Here is a 20,256-nt window from a genome sequence, read left to right as displayed (position 1 = left end):
GTAGATAGCCATGGATTTTTCACCTTCAGTCCATTTGGTATGATGCCCATCTATTTGCATTTGGAAAGGAAGATGATATCTGTCTAGATACTATCAGTGGCTGCTGAAGGTGGGGTTGTGGAGTTGCCTTGTGACTGGGGGTTGGGGTTGTAGTGGGCTTGCCTTGGTGGGGGAGGGGAGTGCCAGGTTTTTTTTGCATTTCAAAGATGGTAACCCTAGGCCCTGACCATCTGTATGCCCCAGTCCCAGCCCCCGAGCCAGCCAACCCCCAGGAGGGGAGGGGCATGGTGGAAGCCATTTGGATACCATGGTGAGGAGCATGCTATATATCTGAAGATTAGGTCAGCCTGTGCGTGGTAGGGGCCCTGCACGGTACTGGAGGGGAGTACATGGAGGTGTTTACCCCTCTTGTGAATGGGGCCATCTGATGGAGAGAAAACAGCTTCCTGGGGTCCTGCCTGCTTGCAGCATGTAGGAGAGAGACAAGAAGGGACTTCACAGCCCCCAGCTCCCATGGCTCAGAGGCACTCTTGCTTCCTCGCATATTGGGCCTAAGCCCAAGGTCTTGCCGCCGTGTGCTCATCGCTGCAGGGTGCTATAGGCCAGGATGAGTGTTCCCTCCGGGTGCCTGAGAAATTATATTCTCCAGTTCCCTCCCCAGGACAATGCCTCGTGGGGCTGCTGTCGCGAGGTGGTTGCATTTGTGATGGCCGAGCGCTGCCCACGGCTAGTCTAGAACACCCTGGGGCCCCTCCCACTGAGGGGAGGCACCTAACGAGTGAAGACAGTGTTGCCAGTTCTGAAATGCGCCCACGCTGGGCTCCAGGGGCAGGGCCAGGAGCAGAACGAACCCTCCTCCTCCCCTAGCCAGCCCATCACAATCCCCTTTGCTCTGCCCCCCTCGCCTCCTTCTCTGGGACAGGAGCTAGGCCCGGCAGCCGGGCTTGAAGAGCAGCAGGCCCAGGCTGCCGACGCTGAGCCCCTCCCACTGGAGCTGTTTCGGGATGGGGGGGGAGGAAGGGGTTCAAGCCACTTGAGCAGCCCCGCCTGCCCCCTGGACACGACTCTACTTCGCTGTCAGCGGCATGGGAGGCAGCTGCCCAATGGGACTGAGTCCGAGGGACGCCTGCATGCGCAGAGACACCCACCCTAGCTCACTAACAATGCTGGCGAAGCTGCAGCAGCCCGGGCAGTGGCATGCGCTAGCCGCCTGGGTCCATGCCTCGCGTCTGGGGCGGGCCTACGTGGGCGGCTGGCCTGGGTCGCTGCTCGCGCTGGGGCGGCTGCACCGCTAGTGTTATTCAAGCGAGCTGCACCAAAGCTAACTCGGGGACGTGCACACGCACTGCAGTCACACTGCGCATTGCTCTGTAGCCCCACCCTGAGAGATCACTGTGAGCAAAACTGCGCCAGTCTCCAGGTCTCAGGCCGGCTTGCCTGGCAGCCAGGAATGCCAGCTATTGGCCGAGATGCATTGGCACAACCTTCTCAATGACTTTTCCTCAAAACAGTGAGTTGAGACAGGACCGTAGTAGGTGAGATCATCCGTCTCAGCAGCTGGTTTCCTACACCGAGGCCTGACCGTTGCTTTAAGAGGGGCTGTCCCCTGACATCCCATCACATGGCATTGGCAATCTCCTCCAATACCAGACGCAGTTCCTGTCTATGGGTCTTCCCCAGGCACTGAGGACATTGAGCCAGTTCCCAGGCTGCAGTTCAAAGCTCCCTCAACGTCTCCAGAGCTCAGCGCGTGAGCCCAGCTGCAGCTCACACCGGGAAGACTCGGTGTTTGTTTGCCCCCCGCCCCAGGGAACACAGCTGCCACGGAGGCAGAGCTTGGTCTGGATCCAAGTGATCTCTTCCGAGGTCGCTTGGGCACTCACGGCATGACCTGTAAGCAGCTGGAGGCACCCCGGCAGGGTCTGTCCATTGCTGCTTGGCAGGTGCTGCGTTGGAGGCAAAGGACCCGTTTTGTGCTTCCCGCTCAGCCAGGTGCCCCGTTGTCAGTGTCTAGCCACAGGTGGCACGGGAGCTCCTCTGCTCGCACCACCTCCCACAGCAGCTGTCCCAGGCCGTCTGTCTGCTGCGCTGGCTTGAGAGACTGATGCTGGAGAAGGGGCGAATGAGGGGCTATCGGAGGGCTACCCAACAGGGAACGGTGACATCGACCAGGCAGCTGTACTGTGATCTTCCCTGGCATCTTCGACAGCCCAGCCAGGGCTGCTGCCCTCAGAGGGTGGATGATAGAAGGGTCTCCCGAGCACCAGCGGGAAACATGAGCCCGTGCCTCCGCCTGGAGTCAGTCAGGTCCAGGCAGAGGTAACCTCCCATTGCCCAGCCCCGTCCCTGAACCGCACCCGGGCTGCTCTAGGCACTGAACGGGACGAACGTTCAATGAATGAAATAAGGTGGAGGGATTCAGTCGGTTTGTAAGTGTCCCTACCACAAGCCATGCCCATCAGCCTGGGCACTAATCCCCACCACCCATGCACACACACACACACAGCGCAGGGGAGCCTGGCACTGGAGACTGAAGTAGAAGAGGATTGAGAGACGCTGGCAGGGTAGAGAGCAAGTGTCTTTACTCTCAAACAGAAAAGGAGTACTTGTGGCACCTTAGAGACTAACCTGCCATGTACATTGATCAAACCGGATAGTCTCTATGTAAAAGAATAAATGGACACAAATCAGACATCAAGAATCATAACATTCAAAAACCAGTCGGAGAACACTTCAATCTCCCTGGTCACTCGATTACAGACCTAAAAGTAGCAATATTACAACAAAAAAACTTCAAAACCAGACTCCAACGAGAGACTGCTGAATTGGAATTAATTTGCAAACTGGATATAATTAACTTAGGCTTGAATAGAGACTGGGAGTGGATGGGTCATTACACAAAGTAAAACTATTTCCCCATGTTTATTTCCCCCACACACAGACACACACACTGTTCCACAGACGTTCTTGTGAACTGCTGGATATGGCCCACCTTGATTATCACTACGAAAGGTTTTCTCCTCCCCCCCCCCGGCTCCTGCTGGTAATAGCTCTCCTTACCTGATCACTCTCCTTACAGTGTGTATGGTAACACCCATTGTTTCATGTTCTCTGTGTATATAAAACTCCCCACTGTATTTTCCACTGAATGCAACCGATGAAGTGAGCTGTAGCTCACGAAAGCTTATGCTCAAATATATTTGTTAGTCTCTAAGGTGCCACAAGTACTCCTTTTCTTTTTGCGAATACAGACTAACACGGCTGCTACTCTGAAACCTGTCAATACTCTCAGACAGCTGCCCAATGGCCCCCACATGTGAAATGAGTTGTCAGGCCTCAGTCTGGATCCCAGTGTATCCACCTCGCAAATACCAACAACATGTCTGGCTCCCTGACAACAGAGGTCACGGCCTGACTTCTCACCCTCTCTGGGGCAGGGCTGAGGGAACGCGGTGGAGCAGTACTGAGGAAGCTTGTCCATCTGCTGCTCATGTTATCCACTAAGCAGGGCCAGACAGGGACTTTGCTCTCCAGAGCTCTAATCACCCAATTAACTATCCAGCTGCTAGTGAAAGAAAAGAACACAAGGACTTAGACACACCAGCATTTTGCAAGCACTTGGCTACTGATTTATTGCATTGACTATTGGTTTACAAACATGGCTACAGGAGAGAGCTACTGGCCAGTAATTTAGCTAGGCTGGCTCCTGATCAGTCTACAAGAGATTTCAAACAGCGGCCACTGCAGCAGAACAGGTGACAAAGGCACAGCCCTGCGGGAAAGCGTTCAATCACAGTGCCGGGGCAGTGAACTCCCACGTTGCACGGCTGACTCAGCGCACCTCACCCCCTGGCTAGGACCAGAGACATATCAGCCAACTCTTTACAAGGCGCACTTTGCCCGGAGCATATGTACAATCAGTGTCAAGGCAAACTGTTATGTATACATCACAGTCACTGTGCAATAAATTAAACATCAAAGTGCTCAACTGTCCTATTTACACCATCATTAAATAGTTACCACCGGTGTTCTCAGCCTAGGGGGGAGGGTTTAGTAGTTAGTGTGAGGCGTAAGAGTGCTTGGCAAATGCGGGGAGGTGGAGCACTCGTCTGCTCAAACCCTCCTTTGAAGAGCCTTGGGAAGGCGCGGCGGGGCTGGAGAGCAGCAGTCGAGGAGCCTCCCTGGGGCAGCATGTGAGAGCCTTAGGGGGGAGGAACGCTCCCAGCGTGGCGGGGAGCCCTGACGCGAGTGTGAGCATGAGAGCGCGAATCATGGGATCCCTGGCTGGACGCAGTCAGACAGCAGCTGATTAGGCAGGTCAAATGGCACCCTGGAATCTCACCCCGCTAAGGCGCTTACTTACACTGCGGTGCACTGTAAGGAATGGCAGAGCTGAGCAAAGGGGGAGGGGCGGAGCAGGGGCGGGAAGGTCTCTCGTCAGAGGGCTCTCTCACCCGGGGATGGTTGCACCCCTTCTCTCTCCCTTCACCCCACATGGAAGAGGCAGTGATTTTTTTTTAAATGCCTCTGACCGTTGGGAGCCACCCACAGGGAATATTAAACAAGGCCCGCAGTTTCCGAGCCTGCGGTGCTGCTGTCCAAATCCAACCTGGCTTGATTGGCTCAAGGTTTGCAGGACTGTTCCCCAGGCCCAGCTTTGATTGCCACTCTCTCTATCTAGTAGTCTGGTGCACATACCTGGCGAGCTTTGGGCGCTCAGGCTCCCCGATACCAACCCTGTGTTTGCCCCGGGACACCGACTGGAACAGCAGTGTTTCCATCTGGTGTTAACTAGCTAGTTCTTGGTGTTGCTAGTGTAAATCCAGAGTCACCCCCGCCACACGGTAGGTCGGAGGGGTGTGGCTCTGGATTTAGGTGTGCAAATCCCAGCTGGCTTTGTCTGGGCTGGGGGTGTGGGCCACAGATTGCTGGAAGTGAGGGCCATTTCCCAGTGCAGACAAGGCCCTGCCGTCAGCAGCCTGTGGCCTGCCATCGTCACCAGAGGCACTGTTTCACGCACCGGCTGGACAGTGCCCAAGAGCCGACGCCTTCCTTGGGGCTGTGCTGGGGAACAGAACAGAGCCAGGAGGGAACGCTGCCAGGGGACAGGAGACGAGGCACCAAGATGACGTTAGGGTTTCCTCTTGAGCTTGCGAGTGGCCCCGCCGCCGCCGCTCCGTTCCCGCTTCTCCTTGCGGACGCAGAAGTACTTGGTGACCCGCTTTCGGCACTGCTCGCACCGCACAGCGCAGCACCAGTGGAACTTGCAGTTGCAGCTGGACACCATCTCGGCCCGCCTCTCCTCCACGGCCAGCCCGCAGTCCCCACACAGCCGCCGGCAGCTCCGCTTCTCCCACCGACTCAGGGCCTTGCCCCGCTTGAGGCACTCCCGGCCCTCGGTCCCCAGCAGCCCCAGGGTCTTGTTCTCCAGGCAGTAGTCAGGGGAGTCTTCCAAGTGGACCAGCTCCTTCTTGGAGATGGAGCTGAAGGTCTCGGCGATGGCCCCCCGACTGGCCGCACTGTTACCCACCCCTTGCAACAGATCCACTTTCAGGGCCTTGTGGTACTTCTCCTTCAGGTACGTGCCCACCTCCCGGAACTCGGGCAGCTGCAGCCAGCAGGTCTGGGTTGTGCAGCTGCCCGACACACCGTGGCACTTGCAGGTCCGCTTCATGGTCCCCTTCACCGCCTAGGAGACAGAGAGGATGTAATGGCCCATCAGCCAGGACGCTCTGGCGTGCTGGTGCATTACCGTCCCCGGAGCCACTGCGCCCAGAGGCAGCTGCCAGGAGAGCTCGCCATTTTCTAGTGAAAGGAGCGTTGTCGAGATAAAAATATGGAGCAAACCCCACACACACATTTACCCGTGTCTCCACCCAGTGTCTGAATGGAGTGATTTGCAGTGTGTGTGCACGCACACCGCAAACCCTCCCCAGCCGGCCAGCAGAGGATTAAGACCGAAAGGATTTGCAAAACCAAATGCTGAATGCAACTGTCGCTGTCGCTGCTGCACGTTTTATGGTGGCAATTCGCCACTTCCTGCAGTGCAGCTGGTGAGGCTAGCCTGCGCCAGGTTCCCTCTACAGCTAGCAAGGCCGTTTGCCTGCTAGCGCTGCACCAGGCTGCTGTGTTTGGGTTGCAAACATGACAGGGCAGATTTACATTTCAAGGAAAAGAGCCAAGCTGAATGGATCAGCGTTTGTTAACTCCCTTCCCTCTCTTCTGGTTAAAGGCTGGACCTCAATTACTTGATAATCCTTCTGAAACGCAGAAGGCATGGCTCCTACACTTTGCTGCTGCTTCCAGAAAGGAAACTCCCTCTTCAGCTTTCCTCAGTAGAGCTTCTCCGGAGTAGGAGATGATCTTCTGTGTCCACAGCTACACTAGGCCCTAATCCTGTAACTTCATCCACTGACTACACCATGGCGCCATGCAGGCACATGGGTGTGGTGCCCATGCAGACGAAGTGCCAGGATCAGGTCCCTAATCGGCACCCTTCTTCCCCTTCCCCCAGGGCTGTCAGCGCCATGTCCCAATAGATGGTTGTGAGCCAGTGCCTGAACTCTCTCACCCTCTGGGGAGTGCCCGGAGGCCCCAGGGGGGAAACTCATCCTGTTAGAAAACCTGTTGCTGTGTGCATTTTAACGAGCCTGATGCTCGCCACCTCGCAGCACCCAGTGTAGACACAGGCGAGTCGGGGTTAAAAACATGTCAGCCGGGTGTGGGGGAGCTGTCCTTGGGGTTTCCTACCAGCCCTCAACACCTTTTTGAAGCACGGCTGTCCGCCATATTAAGGGAAAAAAATGCTGGCTCAACCTCATCTTAGTCGAGATGTGGTGGGGCCCCAATGCCAAACACAGCAGAGGCAACCTGACCTGCCTGAAGCCAATGGGAAGTTTGCTATGGATGTCAGTGGGTCCGGGATTTCACGCCATGTGTTTTCCCAGGCTAGACAAGGCCAGGGCAGGGAGAGAGACGCCACCCAAGGGAGCTGGGAGTTGCCTAGGGAAGACCTGGGTTGCACTGGCACCTTCAGGGACAAAAAAGTGCAATAACGTGGCTCAGTATATAACTCAGAGGCGCACGAGCTGCTCATCGGCCAGGGCGGATGTCGAGTCTTTGCTGCTGGGGAGACTGGCTCTTTAGACCTGCAGAACCATTGCGCACGCCGCCCCAGCTATCAGTGGCCAGCGATCACCAGTGAGACTGAACTTCACTGGTGCAAGGCCCCGCACACCCTGGGACAACACTAGAGCTCAACAGAGGTGCAGCTACCTTGAGCGCTAGCGTCCGACAGCTGAGCAGGGGCTATTTCCAGCTGCACGCCCAGACCCCCCAAAGCTGCCATCCCTTCATGCCCTCCTGGCTCCGCAGGCCCAGCCCTGCTATCCATTCTTCTGCCTTTCTCCAGGGCAGCTGATCACTATCACAGTGAGAGACCGGGTACCAGAGGGCCTGGGGAAAACCCTCGCTTCCCACGGGCCTGTTGGAGAGAAGGGGGCTCACCTTCCGGCCAGCTTCGTTGTTGTGCAGGTTCATGGCTGCTCTGGCATCCTGTCCCGTCTCCAGGGCATCCACAAACTGCTTGGAAATGGCCTCCCCAAAGCCCACGTTGTCGCTGCAGCCACCCCACAGCCAGCCTTGTCCCCCTGTGGAGAGACACGAGATGGGCAGTTCCAGGGGCCTCCCACATGGCAGCCCCTGCCTGCCTGGCCCTGGGAGATAAAGCATGGCACGGGTCCCTGGGTGAGATGGCTCTGCCAGGGGATGGGGAGCAGCTGGGGTGCCACCTCTGGGGCATAGCCAGCCCACAGCCTGGTCACACTTCCAGATTCTCTCCTCTCACAGCCTGACGCCATTTTCATCCAGGTTTGGACGCTAAGTGAGATGGAGAGAGATCTCCCTCGGGAAAACAGCCACGAGCACCGGAGGTTGCGCTGGCCTTGTCTAGCCCGGGAATTGGAAGGTGTTAGCTAACATATGTAAACAGCCTAATGTAGATGTCACCACGTGCCTTTAACATGTGTTAAATCTTTACAACTGGCCCAGTTAAGAGAAGTAAATAGTGGGGTCCCCGAAGGGCTTGCACTGGGACTTGTGCTGTTCAACATATTCATAAATGATCTGCAAAAAAGGGGTACAGAGTGAGATGAAAAGTTTGCAGATGGTACAAAATTACTCATGATAGTTAAGTCCAAAGCAGACTGCGAAGAGTTACAAAGGGAGCTCTCAAAACTGGGTGACTGGGCAACACAATGGCAGATGAAATTCAATAATTAATGCAAAGTAATGCATATGGCAAAATAAAATCCCATCTATACATACAAAATTATGGTACCTAAATTAGCTGTTACCACTCAAGAAAGAGATCTTGGGCTCATTTTCAGTACTCTGTAAGCACTATGTTTTCAGAACACTGCAAATTTATAATAATCCTTCTCACTGTGTCTGTATCATCCTGAACTCATTCTCCAGCTTCAAAAGACTTAAAAATTATCTCCACTCATCAATGGGACAGACGCAACTGAATAATGTAGCTGTCCTTAACGTGCATCAAGACAATACCAGGGAACCTAGATATAAATAAGATTGCTGACAGTTTCATCCACAAAGCTACAGAGAGACATAATGTCTTTAACCTGGAACATTTAGTGAAGACAGCTTGTAGGTGATTGCAATGATTTCAATAGACTGTAATTCATGATAATGTAAGTATGTAGGTCATAACAACTGAATCATTATTAAAATAGTAAAGATACCAATGATAGACACATTCAGTAACTAGAATACGAAAGAAGTGTATAAATATGCTGAAAATAGCCTCCCCCTCAAACCCCAGCACACACACCTTTTAAAAAGCACCCACTGGCAAAACCAAAAGTCAGCGCCTATGCTGCCGGGTCTACACTAGGCTGGTTAGTGCGGGAGCGGACACTTTCCAAACCCTAGCCTTGACAGGCCCATATCTCCTCAGAACGGTTGGGATCGGGAGTCCCGCAGGGGAGAGCACAGCCCGAACGCCCAGCTAGGTGGTCAGAGCAGAGGCGTCAGGCTCCCTCAGTACAGAGCACCACGTCCTACTATGAATTGTGGCTGTGATACAAACAATAGGCATCCAGGCTCCCCTCACTACTACAGCATCTCTCCCACCAATGCCTGGGGCACAAAAAGCAAGGACACACTAGGGATTTTATGCAGTAACTAAACTTGTCCGTATTATTCCTCATTCAGTGCCTTACTGTCTCATTCAGCCTCACGCAGTGGGGAAATTAGCTCCCCGTTGGGGCCGTTGCTACTCCAGCCCCTCATTTCACTTCCTTCAGCCCCCTCTCTGCTTCTTCCCTTTTCCCCTCTCCGAGTCTGCAATGGGGTGTCTACCCCACACAGGGGTTCTCAGGAGCAGGAGAGCCATCAGGCCACCTTGCTGCACCTAGAGGGGGTGTCAGGCTGGATTTGATATTAGACCCAGCTGGGGAGGAGCTGGGGTGTCTTCATAAAAGCAGCCAGTGGAAACTAGCAAAAGGTATGATCCAGGGGAGGTCCTCAGGAGACAGGAGCGCCCTCTTCCTGGGAAGGCTGATTGAAGAAGGCCACAGGGATGGAATTAATCCTATGGTGGGCCCTGGAAAGGGGGCCAGGTGCACAGAGGCAGTACTTGGAGGCAGCCTTCCAGGAGAGAAAGAAGGAGCCGAGAGAGAAGCCAGAGGCCCAGGAACCAGAGGAGAGGCAGTGTTAAGCACAGGTGGCAGAGAACTGGCACATGCGGCTTGATGGTAAGAAGCGGCCCAGGCAAATAGCAGCCTGTCTGAAGGAGCAGAGATAGCTGTTTACTGCAGGGTCCCTGGACTGGAACCCAGAGCAGAGGATGGGGCTAGAGCAACCATCAGCAGGAGGCGCTACAGGAACCTGGCCAGCGATACCACAACCACTGCGAAGCGCTGCTCCGGCAGTGACTCAACTCCTCTAGTTGAGAGCATCCCTCCTCCTCTCTTCTCCTTGTAGTAACTCCAACGCCCAGCTCCAAAAGCACAACCTTCTACTCTCACCTGAAGTTACAGAGAATCTCCATGAGTGGTACTGGGGCTATGACATACAATCAAGCAGCTCTGAGTCCATCCAGCAGGGCCAATAGTGCACAGTAATTATAGAATCTCGGGGTTGGAAGGGACGTCAGGAGGTCATCTAGTCCAACCCTCTGCTCAAAGCAGGGCCAATCCCCAATTTTTGCCCCAAATCCCTAAATGGCCCCCTCAAGGATTGAGCTCACACCCCTGCGTTTAGCAAGCCAATGCTCAAACCACTGAGCTATCCCTCCCTCCTTTGCCAGCTCATTACAATAATAAGCAGGAGTTATTCACAGATCTGGTTGTCCCAGGGTTAGCTGTGTCTGAACCCCACCTAGGACTGATCACATTACCAGTAAGTGGGCTCTACGTGTGGTGCATAGAGTCTGGAGACACCCCACTAAACAATCAGTAAAGAGAAACTATTGAGAGGGGTGTGACTATCTACTGCCTTTTAACTATTTTTGACTTTTTAAAAACAAAATGCACTAGAATAAACAGTACAAACCCCATGTACTGAGACATCCTGCTCTGCAAAGGATGCAGAAATGCCTCCTGATTCAGCCAGTCTGCTCCCTCTGTGTGTTTGGGATTGCATCTGCTGACTTCAGTGAGTAGAATGACTGAGCGTGACTCCCATCAGCCCTGCACAGCCAGCACATCTAAGAGGGTGGGAGCTGGAGTCAATCCCCGCTGGGGCTTGATTACTAAACTCCATTCAGCTAGAGCCGGGCAAACCCTCTGAAGACTATCAGCTTGCACAGGTGCCACTGAGCCCACAATTGGCCTGCAGAGCCTTTTGGATAGGGGGGGTGTGGGAGCTGGAGAGAGCCCCGCTTGAAAAAACACTGTTGTGCTTGTAAACAAGCCACTATGAGCTGGAGTCCCTGAGAGCACTAATAACCACAGGACCATGTGTTTTATGCAGTGCAGAGTCATGCTTCCACAGCCTCCTGGATGCACACGCTGGGAGGCCAGAGTCGGGTGTGGAAGTGAAGGTGCCTCTTGCGGAAAGTTCCATAGTTTCTGACTATGGGCTCAGATTTGTGGCCACTTGGCATTGGGTGATCAGCAGCCCTATGGTTTGCATGGCATTTTGAAACTGTTTTGGCTGGAAGGTTCTTATTGAATGGAAAGGATTCCCATCAGCTGCCAAGCTGGTGACCAACCAGGGCACTCAGCAAACATGGGCTCCTCTCAACTCAGTGTGGAATGGTGCATGAGTCTCGCTGGTGTGATCCTCCCAAAATCTCTGAGGTTAACCCTGGTGTCTTCCTAAGGGTTAATCCATAGAGCACGGGCTCCCTATGGAACTGCTTGGCTTCCACTGTGATGCTCTCCCATGAGCCCTCTGTGAGTGACTCTCCTGCAGGGTTTTCCCACTGAGCTTTCTAAATAATGCCACAAAGTGCAAAATAACGGTCACAATTAATGCAGCAAATAACATGGAGGTTGAAGAATCCATATTGATCCAAGGTGCTTGTAACAGGGTTGAGTTGCAATGTACAGAGGGAGATGGTGTGACTGCAGGAGTGAGAAAGTCCAGAATAAAAGGAGAGAAATACATCTAACCTTGTGTGGGGAGGATAACTAGAGCTGGTCAGAATTTTTCCCATGGAAAATTTTGAGTTTTCTGAGCAAAAAAATCAAAAACTGAAATATTTTATTCTGAAATGCTGCTGCAGTGCCTCATGGGAATTGTAGTTCAGGGGCTTCACATGCCCATTCTCCTCCATGGTCTGGACTCCCTTGTGGGACTACATCTCCCATGATGCAGTACTTTCCCCTGTCGTTAAGGGGAAGCCATGTATCATGGTAGTCACATGGCGTGGTTCATCATGGGAGATGAAGTTTATCTGAGGACCCTGGTCCATAGAGAAGAATGGGAACATGATGCTTCCAAATTACAACTCCCATGAGGTACTGTGGTAGCATTTAGACTAGACATATTTTGGTTTTCGGTTGAAAATTGAAAGGATTTTTTAAGTTTTCAGGCATTCAATTTTTTCAACAAAAAGTTGAACTTTTCCATGGAAAGCAGACACTTTTTCTTTGCAAAAAACAAATTTTGTCAATGACCCAATTCTCCGTCAAAAAAACATTTTCAGGGTAAATTTTTTTAACCAGCCCTAATAATAAATTTCTGCTTTAAGCATTAATATCCTACCCTGCTCTGACATGCTGAGTGATTTCTGGCAAGCCACTTTGGCCAAAAGTTTCAAAAGTGGCCATTGAATTTTGAGTACGTCAATTTTCAGATGTCAGTGGTCCTGAAGGCTGGTCGTCCTACCACCCCACCAGCACCAACCCAACATACTTAAAAATCTGTGGCCACTTTTAAATCTATTGGCCAATGAAGCCAAACTGGCAATGACTGAGCCACCATGGTGAGTGTGTGAGGTGTCTGTGTCTGGTTTGTGAGTGGTCTCAGAGTTTGTGACTGGTTAGACTTGTGGAACTTGATTCTCTCCTCATTTTTACACTGGTCTTGCTCCATTGGCTTCAATGAAGTTATTCCTGATTTACACCAGTGTATGTGAGGGGAAAATCAGGTCTGGTTGTGTGTGTGTTTATTTTTCTTTTGGGGGAGTTAAGAAAATTAAGGAAGGGTTGGACAAAGCTATAAATTCAGGGCTAGCTCCTCGGCCGGTCTGAACTGACTTGGCTCCATTGACTTCCATAGAACTAAGCCAGCTCGCACCAGGTGAGGGTGCAGCCCTGGAACACTTTCTTTCTGGAGCCTTTTTGCCACTGGGGACCAAGGGAAGAAGCTGTTTCTCCAGGCTCTAGGGGAGAAGTGGAGAGACACCCAGGGGGTGAGACACACAAATTGCAGCTGATCTGCTTCTTACCGAGCTGCCCGTTGCGGGAGTCATCACAGCCGCAGTTGTCGAAGTCCCCAAGGCTGCAGTTCCGTGTCAGCGTGTACATGACGCCCGCCGAGCTGATGGCATGGACAAAGGCTGTCTCTCGGTTTGCTGCCAGGCACAAACACACGGGGAGGGAAAGCGCTAAAGGTTTCACTATGGGCTGTGTGGAGCAGAGCCAGCTGCTGCCATAGGGGAAGAGAATATTCCAAACGCAGGTCGCTGTGGCTCTGAGATGAGGCTATGTGGATTGGGTTAACCTGGTTTCTTTTCCTCCCTGTCTGGGGCCCTTTGGAAAGTAAAAGGCAAAATGCTGCCCTGCCAGGGCTATCCCACTGTAGACAATAACGTCAGTTGATGTCGTGCTGGGGAAACGTGCTGGGATCGGCAGCTCTGCCATTTGTCCCCAGACAGGGCACAGCATGGGCACTGCAGGACAGGGCACAGCATGGGGACCAGCAGGGCGAGCCTCACCCGTATGGCCCTGCCAGTATGCCTCTGCTTTGAGATGGAGGGACTTACCGCTAGGGTTGTTTCCGTGCAGAGTCATGGCCTCTGCTAGGACCAATGGCAAAGGGTGACCAGTCAGGGCCCACTATGATGCTGGCACCAGGGCACTAGGACCTGGGCTGAAATGATCAACTAATTTCCCTGGGGGCCCCAGGTGATAACAACATGTGGCTCATCTCCAGGACCAGCTGGGGCAGGATTTCAGCTGGCAAGCTAGAGAAAGGCCTGCTAGCTCATTGCCAATTTTCCACACCCCCACCCCCACGCTCTGGCTCTCTAGACCGCTGCTGATCCCCCAGGGTCTGGACCGTGAGCCTAGTGCCAATCCCCAGGAGCCAGCTCTACTGTAGCCCATTCCCAGTCCCCTGGGGCCTGGCAGCCACGTGGGTATCTATGACAGGTTTCAGAGCAGCAGCCGTGTTAGTCTGTATCCGCAAAAATAAAAGGAGGACTTGTGGCACCTTAGAGACTAACAAATTTATTTGAGCATAAGCTTTCGTGAGCTACAGCTCACTTCATCAGATGTATTCAGTGGAAAATACAGTGGGGAGATTTATATACACAGAGACATGAGGTTTCTCTGCGTATATAAATCTCCCTACTGTATTTTCCACTGAATGCATCCGATGAAGTGAGCTGTAGCTCACGAAAGCTTATGCTCAAATAAATTTTAGTCTCTAAGGTGCCACAAGTCCTCCTTTTCTTTTTGTGGGTATCTATAAGAGTCAGGTCTGGGGCAAAGGCATTTCCTGCTGGTTGCTGGGGGGAAGGAGAAGGGGGTGGAGTGGGGGATCCATTTCCCTGCCCACCATGGGAGGCTCTGGCAGGCCCCAGCAACCCGCCCGCCTACCCTGCAGCGGTGCTGAGGCAGGAGAGCCGCACTGGGCAGCGATTGGACCTCAGCCCCCTGGAAGCTGCGCTGGGGAAGACCGCCCTGTCGGCCTGATCACCAGAGCAGAGCCATGGAGGAGCTTCTCTTTAGCCAGCTCCCACAGCCCTGTTCTGAGTCTCTGTATCCACTCACCCAGCCACCTCCCCATCCCTGCGCGTGTCCCAAGGACAGAGGCCAGGGCTGGCTCTAGCCATCTCTTCCCACAGGGGCTTTCAGCTGATTTGTCTCAGTTCCTCCTCACAGGGGGTGGCAGGCACCGAGGGTAGAAACCTCCCCCAGCTGTGTGTGTGTCTGTTGAACCCAACCCCATCCTTGCCCAAGTGGGGGCTCAGCAGGCACACAGCCCTGCTGTGGTGATGTTTGCCATGTCCCCATGCCACTGTGCCAGCCGTGGTCCGGACACACCACGCTAGAGCAATGCCAGGGCAAGCCATGGGGAGAGCAGAGAGGACAGAGCCAGCCACGGGGGAAAGGGCCTGGGAAGGATGTTCCCCGAGAGAAAAGGGAGGGAGGGCCTAGTGGGAGAGACGAAGAAATCCTCAAGACAAGCAGGGGCCTGTGGGCTCTAACCTGGGGCGAGGGGGTCCCATGAGCTATAGCCAATGCTTTCCTTACCACTGCGCAGCCCGCCATGGCTGGAGAGCTGCAGCGCTCTCTCGGGGCAGTTCCAGCGGTCCCATGCGAACTGGAATTTGCACTCCTCAATGCCGCTCTGGGCCCCGGCCGCCACGCTGCTGGAGTAGATGAGATACGCCTGCACGGGGAGGGCAGTGGGTCACAAAGGGCCACGTGTCCTCGGGCGGCTGCACCACCTGGCACAGGTGTGCCCCCCACGGGCAGGGCTCCGGCACAGCCCAGCAGCACCTGGGAACCACAGCTCCGTTTTGCACCTGGATATTCACCGGGAGGCGGCGCCCTCTGAACAAAGGATCAGGAGCCAGGAACTGCACCGTGCTACTCCCAGATGAGTGGGGCCTTGGGCCAGTGCCTGGTGCCTCGAATTTTCCAGGGGTAGCAAGAGGATGATCACCCTGACCCGCCTCCCAGGGAGTCGTAAGGCTAAGCAGCTGGTGGCGTGACTGGGTGCTGACAGTGTGTGGTGCTGGGTGTTGTCTGTATTTCAGCTTTGGGGGTTATGTGGGAGGAGCTAAGCGGCAGGAAGAACCGGTAGGCCAGCCCCAGAGAGGACAGCTCTTGCCCTCTCCAGACCAGCACAGGATGGGGTTTGCCCCCAATGGACACCTCCAGTGTTACTGAAACACAGCCTAAAGGCATTGACAATGAACTAACTTTCCCATCTCCCCAGGGATCAGGGATCCTCAGAAGCAGAGGGACCAGACAGCGTTGGCTCTGCTCTGACAGAACAGCTGGATCCTCAGCTGGTGTCTAGTCCATGGAGCGACACTAATGTCCCCCAGCTGAGGATCTGTCCAACAGGATCTGGCTGCCCTGCGATGGAAGCCCAGCGTTAGCAGAACTCGAGTTAGCAGCCCCTGGGTTTGCTAACCTAGGGCTCGAGTGTCTACACTCCTTTGTAGCCCCAGGTTAGCAACTGTTGAAACCTGGGTTCCAAGCTGGGGCTCCATTGTCTACACTACATTATGCGGGCCCAAGTCAACCACCCATATCCCAGACATCCTAGCGCCCTCCCCAGATGTGGCCACTCTAGCCCACTGTTCATGGTGCAGTGTTGGAAAACTTGACTGCCCAGAGCACGAAGGAAGTCAGTCTGTGGGATAGTTTTGGCAGACTCCCAGAGCACAAGTTCAGTGGGGCTGAATCTATGCTGCACGGCATTAGGGCTTGAACCCTCAGTCCCGGCTTGACTCAGACTTGGATCCTTGGTCTGAGGCCTGGGTTAGCACGATTTGTGTGTGGATGGAAGGAGGGGTTAACATCTGAACCTTGGGTTTATGTGGCAGTGTAGACATATCCATAAAGACAGGCTGACATAATGTGCAGTCATTAGTGCCATGGGGCCTAGTGGATAGAGCACAGCACTGGGACTCAGAAGACCTGGCTTCTATTCCCAGCAGGGTGCTATACGATCTTGGCAAGCCAGATCCCTCTCCCTGTGCCTCAGTTTCCCTCCATGTAAAATGAGGGATCATGATACCGACCTCCTTTGTAACGTGCTTCGAGATCTGCAGACGAAAAGAGCTAGGTATTGTAACTTGCGACGTGCAAAGTGGTGTCAAAATGCAGACATTCAGCGCGTGGCAGAGGTGTAAATGACCACACTGCCATACTTCACATGAGGGATCCGGACTGGGATGGCTCCGCTCACGCTGGTGTCAAAGGCCTGATTCTCCCTAGCCTCATTTACATCCGTGCAAAGGGAATGTGAAACGCTACCCCCTGTGTGAGTGAGTGGAGAGTTCGGATGTGACCTTTTTATACCTGCTTGGTGCAAACGCCCCACTGGTTGCCCGGGCAGGGGTCTGGCCTAAAGGAATCATCTTCTCCACCCTCATCCACCTCTCCCCATCCCTACACTGCTTCCGGGGCCACCCGCTGAGCCTTGTGCTCAAGGCAAAGCCCTCACGTCATGCTGTTGTGATGCCGTGGGTCATCAGGCTGTAACTCTAGTGTCACCAGGACCCATGTCCTTACAGGCCAGATTGCAACACCCTTCATCCCAGGCCTAAGGGACTGCCCCACCTGAGGACGGGTGACCCCACCCCTCCCCCATGGTGGGACTGTGCCTGATGTCCCTTAGCTCTCCAGGGGGGGAGCCTGGCATTGTAACAGTTGACAAATGGACCCTGTCTCTGCGGCCAGGCAGTGGGGGGCCTGTGGGAACAGCCAGCTAACCTGGGTTACATGGGAGCTAGAGGCCCCAGAGCCTGGAGTCCATGGGCACAGCTCTGGGATCCGGCCCCCCAGACAGACGCCCGTGTTCCCTGTGAGCAGAACCGATCGCAGGCCAGAGCACAGTGATGGGCACCGGACAAGCAGCCTTATCTCCTCCCGACCCTCCCCCAAGTTCCCTCTGGCTGGCATGCTGTGTGGGGAGGCCAGCAAGGCGGCTGGAGGTGGAGGAAAGGAACGAGGTGCCCCTGAGGACTGACTGGAATCCGAAGTGCAGATCAAAGGGATTTCTCTTACCTTCGGGCCGGTCATCAGGAAATTATTCACTGACCTGGAAGAGAGAGAACAGGCCCTCAGTGGTGAGGAATCAGCGCAATGCCGACCACGGGAATGCCAGGAATTCTGCAGTGCCCTCACCAGCTCGGAGCAGCATTGGCCTTCCAGCCCCTCCCCCTGGGGCAGAGAAGCCCCTTCCCCCTCCTAAGAGCCCCTCCACATCGGGAAATCACCTGCTCGCTGCTGGCCCATCCTGGGCTGTGACCCCCTCGCTCCTCTTCACAGCCTGGGGCAGGACCCTCCTCCCCCTCCTCATAATTGCCCCCACTCTAGGGCAGTGCCCCCCTCCCCTTATCACCGCACCCCCACCCTGGGGCAACTCCTGCCCTCCCATCCCACCCCCCTCTTTCTTGCACGTCCAGTCTTTTACCAGTCATTTGATTTCCATTTGCAGGCATTTGGCCAGCTGGCCTTGGTGGGAATGACCCTCCTGTGCATAACAGAGCCCAGCCCCTGCCCTGGGACCAGCCATCCATCCCCACTGCACAACCCCTGGATGCTGCCCCAGCATACTTAGGATCTGGTCCCATGCGCACCAGCGCCACCTAGCCAAACCAGAAGGTAGCACACATCTAGCTCCACGAGCAGACAGACAGAAAGGAGGGATTCCTATGTTCTAGGCTCATGCTCTAACCACCTCCTTGTTCCGCTGGACCCTGCTACCTCTAATCTAATCCAACTTGAACCCGGGTAAGTAGCTGCAGTGTTGTCAACTTCTATATATTATTCTGTCTGACACTATTTAGGGTTGTCTTAAGGCCCCAGCTCCTGGAGGCATGTGACTATGAGAATCTCGGCTCTCCTCGTGAGACAACAGTAAGGTTCTAGCCCTTGTAGTTACAGAGAAAAGCTTGAAAACAATGGCTACGAAGCCAGAAGGCAAATACAAATAACGTCAATATTGGGGTTTTTTTTAAATCATAAGCTTTCTTTTAATCTCTTACTGTCTTGGGCCAGACTCACGATTTTTTGAATGCTCAGGGGTGGCTTTACTGTGCTTGGTATCATGGCTCCCACTTCTAGCTGGAACGGGAATCAGACATGATGAAAGACCGTGAGAAAAGCTATTCTCCCAGCTCATGTGGAAGTAGAAAGAAGCTTCAATGTCATAAAGCCACTTTGCCCTGATACGGCTTTCATCTGGCTCTCCCTGACTTGAGGCAGGCATGATTCAATGATTATTCAGGGAAGTCCTGCCTGGCTTTTCCAAATGGAACCATCAGGCCTTTCAAGAGTCTCCCACCATTGCTCTGTTCCCTCTGCTACACCCACTCCTCCAACCTGACCTAATTTCTCACTCTTTATTTATAGCTTCTTGAGGCCGCAACTAGGACCAGGTCCCCATTGTGCTCGGCGCTGTACGTACCCATAGTGAGAGACAACCCTGCAGCACTTACAGTCAAGACAGACAGAGAGTGGGAGCGGAAACAGAGACACAATGCCTGCCACAGGAGATCCAGCCAGAGCCAGAAATAGAAGCCAGCTCTCTTGTCCTAGCTGCTAATGTCATAGAGCTTGAGGCCAGAAAGGCCCACCAGATGATCCAGTCTAACCTCCCTAATCTCACAAGCCACCAGCCCCACCCAGCACCTGCACGCTAAATCCAACAACCAAAATGAGACGGTCACACTCTGTCAGTCACACCCTGTCTAGCTAAGGTACAGAGATTGCCCCCATCACTATCATATCCAAGCACCTCACAATTTCTTCAGTGTATGTAGCCTTATAACACTCCTGTGTTACCTCAGTCTTGTCTTTGTATCTACTGAAATCTGGCATGTATATCCTTTGGACAGACAATACTCATAGCCAGAACTCTGATTGACTGAAGGGTCCAAGGGCTGGAGTTAGTGGTTTGAACATTTTCTCCTTCCCAAAGGTGTTCTCCCAGTGGCATCCCCAGATACTGGCTGCTGTCAGTCCAGGAACAGACTATAATATAGTCTGACTGCTGCTGTGGAGCTGGCTATGGTGTATTGAAAACTGTGTAAAAGTTGTGATCTATCACTTTAAATTCTCAGGGGTTTTCCTGATTCTGCTTGCAGGCTAGTGGGCTCTGGGAAAGCATGGGATCAGAGTCAGTCTGCAGCCAGCCAGCCTAGAATAAGGGGGGGTGAGTTGTGCCTCTCTCTTTTATGGAGCAGCCTGCTTTGTCTCTCTCTGTTTTGGGGCTCTTGTGTGTTATCGTTCTGGATTCTAAGAAGTAAAGTAGTGTTATGCTGCAACCTTCCAGGAAGAGTATTTGATGTTTTTATTTAAATTCTCTGTGTATGCTGTGAACATAACACTGTCAATCCTCAGTAAAAAGCTAGCAGGCCCCTGCATCTAATGCCCTATTTTTGAACAAGTTGGGCAAGTGGAATTTGGGGACGACTGAGGCAGGACTAGAGCTTTCACCTTCATTGGCAGGATGGTGGTAGCAGAGCAATGGGAAGGCAGAAACACAAGCCTGGAGGGTGTCCACCTGGAATGCACAAGCAGATCTCTCAACAGTTTAGAGCAGAAGTTCCTGCTCTAATCAGATCGCAGAAGACATGGCTGGAGGCATTCATTGCTTTGAGAGGTTCAAGGGCTTCCTACCAGTAGGCTGCTCTGGAGACATACGGTAACTGCATCTCATGATTTTGAAACACTTCAGTTCCTCCCATGTCATAAGTAGAAGCAGGGGAGAGTAGGAGGCATGTCTGCCTTCATTGCCCCAACTCCCACAGGATTAGCTATTTGGATGTGTATTACAGCAGCCTCTAGACCAAGATCAGGGCCCCATGGTGCTAGA

General features: G+C 53.6%; 1 protein-coding gene across 1 annotated transcript; it reads right to left on the bottom strand.

The window, feature by feature from the left end:
- Positions 1 to 5,131: 5,131 nt before the first annotated feature.
- Positions 5,132 to 17,477, bottom strand: WNT8B (Wnt family member 8B). The gene is made up of 5 exons (XM_073354883.1): positions 17,442 to 17,477; positions 14,949 to 15,087; positions 12,917 to 13,042; positions 7,507 to 7,649; positions 5,132 to 5,689 (listed from the first exon to the last, which is right to left on the bottom strand). The coding sequence occupies exons 1-5, from the start codon at positions 17,454 to 17,456 to the stop codon at positions 5,132 to 5,134; spliced, it is 981 nt and encodes a 326-aa protein (XP_073210984.1). The 5' UTR covers positions 17,457 to 17,477.
- Between the last annotated feature and the right edge of the window lie 2,779 nt (positions 17,478 to 20,256).

Source organism: Lepidochelys kempii, chromosome 7 (genome assembly GCF_965140265.1).
Source record: "Lepidochelys kempii isolate rLepKem1 chromosome 7, rLepKem1.hap2, whole genome shotgun sequence".
Taxonomy (NCBI): Eukaryota; Metazoa; Chordata; order Testudines; family Cheloniidae; genus Lepidochelys; species Lepidochelys kempii.
The sequence above is the reverse complement of the archived record's forward strand: the minus strand, read 5'-3'. Positions and strand labels throughout refer to the sequence as shown.

Excerpts from the sequence above, each read along its gene's own strand:
- WNT8B (XM_073354883.1), bottom strand. Across the intron at positions 13,043-14,948 it reads CCATGGCGGGCTGCGCAGTG|CAAACCGAGAGACAGCCTTT; the intron begins GTAAGGAAAGCA and ends TGTGCCTGGCAG. Across the intron at positions 7,650-12,916 it reads CTCCCGCAACGGGCAGCTCG|GGGGACAAGGCTGGCTGTGG; the intron begins GTAAGAAGCAGA and ends GTCTCTCCACAG.